The 6,000-nt window shown below is 62.8% G+C and overlaps 1 protein-coding gene across 1 annotated transcript; it reads left to right on the forward strand.

Moving 5' to 3' along the window:
- Positions 1-3,926: 3,926 nt before the first annotated feature.
- ATOH1 (atonal bHLH transcription factor 1) lies at positions 3,927-5,772 on the forward strand. The gene has a single exon (XM_049815134.1). It carries the CDS (start codon positions 3,927-3,929, stop codon positions 4,839-4,841), a length of 915 nt encoding a protein of 304 aa, XP_049671091.1. The 3' UTR covers positions 4,842-5,772.
- Positions 5,773-6,000: the final 228 nt, after the last annotated feature.

Raw genomic sequence — 6,000 nt, forward strand, 5'->3', positions numbered from 1 at the left:
GTCTGAGAAAGACTTGCTGCTGGCTCACTTGCTCTGAATAATGTAAATATGAACGTTTTCTTTGGGTGAATATTCCGATGGTGTAGTCGAGGAGACTGAAAATTAGGCTGTGCATTGTCTTTATGTGTTTGTTGTAGCTCACTGTAGTGGCTTCTAGACAAGGTTTGCCATCCCAGGGTGCAGGTCGGCCACCAGGTGGGCAGGAATCCTCCTTCCCTCCTCTTGCTGGAGGCCTGGGCAGGTTGCAGTTGGGATTCAGCAAGGATTACCTGACCTCGGTAAGCGACACTCACACTTTGTCTCTATCCACTCGTGCGTTTAACTGCCTGAAGACCAGATCACAAGCCAGAGGAGGCATGGAGAGGGTTTCCCCCCTGCTTCTCAAAAGGAAGGGAGGAAACGGGAGAACGTGTGGAGAAAGTGGGGCAAGGGAAGAGAAGGAATAAAATACTTCCTAACTGGTGGTGATGCCTGCAGAGCAGCAGGCTGATCTTGAAATGGGATTGAATGTGCAATTAAGACTGTTGAGAACAGTTAAGCTGAGGGCTGGCCCACGTGCTTTGTGTGCTTTGAAAATGTCTCTGGCTGTAATGATAGAGGAGGCTTTTTTGCAAGTCTGTTCTCCCCTCTTTTCGTAACCCATTTTTCTGTAACACTAATATGTGCCTGACCCCGAGTTGAGTTGCTGCCTCGGCCCTTAACCAGACTGGGAGCGGGGAGCGGGGCGGGGGGGAGAGCAGGGGGAAATCTGCATAAAGATATGGGGATAAGTTCAGTTTGTTTTCCTCTGAAAGCTTTGACACTTTCTTAGAGAGAGCAGATTCATTTTCAAGGCTTCCTACATTCCTGCTATTGTACAGTAAGTGTTTCAGACCGGTGTGCCTGTGTTTCCGACTCCCGTGAAGTTCCCTTTGCGGCAGGGCGTGCCTCGAACCGCTTCAAAAGAACCAACTTCTACAAAAGAAAAAAAGAAACTCAAGTAGGCTTGAACATACAAAGAGAGGGAGAAAGGGAAGAGAAAAGGGCCGGGCAGTGTTGAATACAAAATGAGTTCAGCCAGCCCCAGGAGTTCTTCATCACTTACATTTATCTTATTCTGGGAGAGCAGAGCTAAACCCAGTGCTGACATAAACCACCCTTTGCCTTTGACTTTGACTCGGAGTGCATGTGTGTGCACAGCAGCCGTGGGCATATACACAGAGCAATGGGATTCAATGAAATAATTTTTTTCCCCCTCTGACCAGTAGTGTTGGTAGGGAAAACAGCTTTTTGTGCGTGCCCTTTCAAAGGCAAACTATCAAGCCAGTCTCAAATGCCTCCAGTTTCCAAGCACACGCTCGCAAAACACACACTTGGAAAATAAGCAGCTGGAAGTGTTTCTCAGCCGGGCTGACGGTCCGAGGAGCGTGCCAGGACGATAGGCTGATCTCCCCCGTGCCCCGTAAAACCACTGCGGTCCTGCTAAGGGCAGCCCCACAGCAGCTGCTGTGAGCCCCGGCCCTGCCGGGAGCGTGGGGTACCCGGAGGCCAGGGCCCCTCCTGGGCACCAGTCGCCCCACATCCGCACAGGATGCTAATGGGACGCCGCTTCCCTCCGTGCCCAGGGCCTTGGCCAGGTGGCCTTGGAAAGCAGGTGGCTTGTGGGCTGGAGGATTGGGCCCGCTGCCAGGGAGCAACAGGCCCGTGGGCCACCAGCCGGGAGCGAGGTGTTTAAGACTTCAAGACCGCGCCGCCATCGCTCTCCCCGTGCCTGCGAGCTTGCTAGGCATCTGCGAACGCGTGTCAGCGGCTCCCGCTTGGCAAGGCTCCCGCTCATCTCCACGCTTTGGCCCGCGGTCGTCGCATCAAGCAGCTCGAAACGGGGACGCGCAGGCTTAGCCCCGGGGAGGAGGGTGCGGCGGGGCCCCTCGCAAAGCAGCCTTGTACCGTGGGGACCGGGTGAGGGAACACGTGGTGCCTGGCGACGGAAAGGAAAGCCGGAGGCTTGGGCATTTAGCTGGCAAACAGTACCGTTCAGCACGGTGGAGAGAGGACTTTTTGTTGGGTTTTTTTTAATGCTAAAAGCGTCTACGTGTGTGCGGTAATACGATAGGAGCTTATAAAAGTCGCTGCTGGGTACAAATAGATGGCCTGCCAACTTCACGGATAATACACAGAAACAAGGCATAAACCTCTCCTCCTTTTTCATCTTTCTTACTAAGTAAACGTTTTCAATTTTTGATCAGAAATTGATGACTTGTTCGGGGAGGGGGAAGTCCGTCAGCTTTGCGTCTAAACCATCACTGCGAGCAGAAAAGAATAGTGAAGGCTTGCCTCGGTTTCTTTTTTAAAGGAAGCAAACCATCCACGTCGCATTTGCTTGAAAACATCCAGTTGTTTGTGGAAGGTGGGCCCCAGGCGCCTGCAACGCGCTGAGCGCGCTCAGCCAGCCTAATAAACTAATAAGGTTGCTCATTTTATGTCACCGCTGCACGGCTTTGAGCTGCTGTGCTCCCTCGCTCCCTCCTCGGCTTGCGAGTTATTCACGTTTGAAAAAACATATCTACCTCATACTGTGCCCATCACTTTGTTCTCAACACGCCTATTCACATGAGTAAACCTCCACTTTTTCCTCTTCAAGCGGGCGGCGGTGGCGGGAGGGGCGGCTGCTCGGAAGGAAAGTTAGGATGCGTGCACGGAGTTTATCATCTCCCTCGCCACCACTTTCGGGGAGCTATTGTTGGCCGAACAAAAGAACTTGCCGGCGGCGGATCGGGACCCTGCCGAAAACGTGGCAGCTCCGGGTGCACCGCCCGGCCGCCGCACCGGCCGCACGCCCCGCCGTTTCCCACCCACCGCCTCCCGCGCGGGCTTCACGCGTGTCCCCGCGGGGGTAACGCGCTGGAGTCCGGGGCACACGCTCGGCAGCTTCGCAGCCAAACCCCCTGCAACGCCCCGCGGCGCTTCACTCGCGGCCGGCCGCGGCGCCCGGGGCGCCCCGCGGCAGCGGCCCGGGGCCGGCGGCCCTCCGTACCGCTAGCTCGGGGCAGCGTCGCGGCGGCAGGAAGCGAGTGCCGGCCCGACCGACGGCTACCCGCGCCCGGCGCGGGCAGGCAGGGCGCCGTGCCCACCGAGGCGGGCATTTACCGGAGCCTCCGGGGTTTGGCCGGCGGGGGGCCCGCCGGGGAAGGAAACGGACCGTCTCCCCCGGCGGGCGCGACGGAGCGTCCCCGGCGGTGGCAGCGGCGGGAGGCAGCGGGGCGGGGCTGGGGGAGGGGGCCCGGGGCCGGCGGGCTGCCGTTCGCCGCTGTCGGCGGGGCCGCCCGCCCGCCGCCGCCGCCGCCCGGTGCAGGGCCGCCGCGCTGCCGGGGCGCTCCCCCGACCCCGCTCCGCACCGCCGCGCGCGGGACGGCCGCCAGGCGCGCGCCTCCCCGGGCGGGGCGGGACCGCGCGTGCCGCCGGCCCCGGCTCACCCACACGCGCGCACACACACATACACACACACACACTCACACACGCACCGCCCGCCCCCCCCCCCCGCCCCCAACCTCCGCTCCCCCGCGCCGCGCGCCGGGCGGACCGCGCCCCGCGCGCCATTGGCTCCCCGCACGCGCCGGCCCCCGCGCGCGCGCCATTGGCCGCGCCGACACGCGACCGGCGCGAGTGGAGGGCGGGCGGCGGGAGGGGTGGGGCGCGAGGGAGGGGAGGGGGGGAGCGGCGGGGGGGGGGGGACGGGGGACGGAGGCGGGGGGGACGGGGGGGGACCCCGGCGCGTGCCGCTCCTTAAAGGGGGGCGCGGCGCCCGGCCGACACCGGAGACGTCGGGCCGCCACGCGCGAGGCGGGCGGGCACGCCGCGAGCCGGCCCGGCCCTGCCCTCGCCCCCCCCACCACCACCAACCCCCCCCCCCCCCCGCCCTATGGGCGCGCGGCGGCCGCGCTAGAGCCATGAGCCTGCCGCGGGCCGCGTGGGCCGAGGGCGCGCGGGAGCTGGCGGCGCCCGAGCCGCCGCGGGGGCCGGAGTCGGGCGGCTGCGGCTTCGGGCCGGGTTGGCTGGGCGTGTGCTGCGCGGCGCGGCTGCCCGCCGCCTCGCCCCGCTACCTGCTGCCCGGCGAGGAGGAGGAGGAGGCGGCGGCGGCGGCGGCGGCGGCCGAGGGGAGCGCGGCGCGGGGCGGCGGGAGCAGCCCCGGCGGGGCGCGGGGCGCGGCGGCGGCGGGCGGCGGGCGGCCGCGGGGCGGCGGCGGCGGCGGGCCCGGCCTGCGGGCGCAGGTGAGCGGCGTGCAGAAGCAGCGGCGGCTGGCGGCCAACGCGCGGGAGCGGCGGCGTATGCACGGGCTGAACCACGCCTTCGACCAGCTGCGCAACGTCATCCCCTCCTTCAACAACGACAAGAAGCTCTCCAAGTACGAGACGCTGCAGATGGCGCAGATCTACATCAGCGCCCTGGCCGAGCTGCTGCACAGCCCCGCCGCCCCCCCCGACGCCCCCGGCAAGGCCGAGCACCGCGGGGCTCCCTTCGAGCCGCCCTGCGCCGCCGGGGCTGGGGCCGCGGCCGGGCCGCCGCCGGGGCCGCCGGCGCCGCAGCCGGGGCCGCCGAGAGCCTCGCCCCCCGGGCACGGCAGGACTCGCTTCCCCCCGCCGCCGCCGGCCGCGGGGGGCTACTCGGTGCAGCTCGACCCGCTGCACTTCCCCGCCTTTGCGGAGGGCGCCCTGATGGGACAGAGAGCCCCTTCCCCCGCCCTCCTCATGCCGCAGCCCGGGCAGCCGCCGCAGGAGAGGAGCAAAACGTCGCCCCGGTCCCACAGGAGCGACGGGGAGTTCTCGCCCCGCTCCCACTACAGCGACTCCGACGAGGCCAGCTAGGGCGGGGGCGCCGTCCCCAGCACCCCACCCCCACCCCCCCCCCCCGGGCCGCGGCCGCCCCTCGGAGCACGGACTCCGCCGTGGGGTGAGCAGCCGGCCGCCGTGCCGTCTCGGGTGGCACCGGCTCCCCTCGGTCGCTTTGAAATCCGCCCCCTCTTCTCCCACCCCCGGCAGCTCCTGGGTTCGTCCAGGGGGGTGGCTGTTAGCGAGTGACTGTGCCCGCCCTATCTGTCAGGGTCGGTTGTTTGGGGTTGGTTTTTTGTTTGGGGTTGGTTTTGTTGGGGTTTTGTTTTTTTTTTTTTCATTTTTAGTTACCACTGTCAAAAGTTTATTTTGCCTAGAAGTCGTTGCCGTTCCTTCCTGCCAACACGCCGCCTTGCAGCGCGGAGCCTGGCTTGCGCCGCCGGCGAGCAGGTGATGCGCAAGGAGGAAAGTCCGGCCCCGCTGCTGCTGCTGCTGCTGCTGCTGCTGCTGCTGCTGCTGCTGCTGCTGCTGCTGCTGCTGCTGCTGCTGCCCGGCGCGGGGGGGGTGCCGCCGGCGCCCTCCCCACCCGGCCGTGCACCCGCGCTGGCACCCACGTCTTCCAGGACACCCATCCTGCCGTGGGTCGTATTGCTGTGGAAAAACACACACACACACACAAAAAGTAAATAACGCACCGTCTTGTCCTGTAAATAGCGGAGAAAAGATGGATTTTCCTTAGCGCACCATGTCGGCGTCTTTTGGGGGGGAAACTTGGCGCAAGCACTTTATCAGCGGCTGGAGATGCGGTTTCAAGAGGAAAGCTACTAACTAACTGCCAATTGGAGACCAATATCTAATTAAGCCACTTCATCCTAACGCTTGCTTTAAAAAACGAAAACAGTTTTGTCGTGTCAAACTTTTATGTCCGTTTTATTTTGCTTTTGTGGTAATAGGAAACGTATTTATTATGGAGTGTTTGCTACTATTTCTGCTTCTCTTTTTTTTTAAAAAAAAAACAACTTTTCTACGACAAGAATCGTTTATTTTAATTTTAGCAATGCCAGCTGCCATTGTTTTATGTATTTTAATTTTAAAATTTTTTTTTGAGATCAAATAAACGTGGGGAAAAAAAGAACAAAACAAAACAACAAAAAACAACCAAACCAAAACCAGCCTGAAAGCGCGGTCGGGTTTA

The sequence above is a fragment of the Accipiter gentilis genome, chromosome 12 (genome assembly GCF_929443795.1).
Source record: "Accipiter gentilis chromosome 12, bAccGen1.1, whole genome shotgun sequence".
Lineage (NCBI taxonomy): Eukaryota > Metazoa > Chordata > Aves > Accipitriformes > Accipitridae > Astur > Astur gentilis.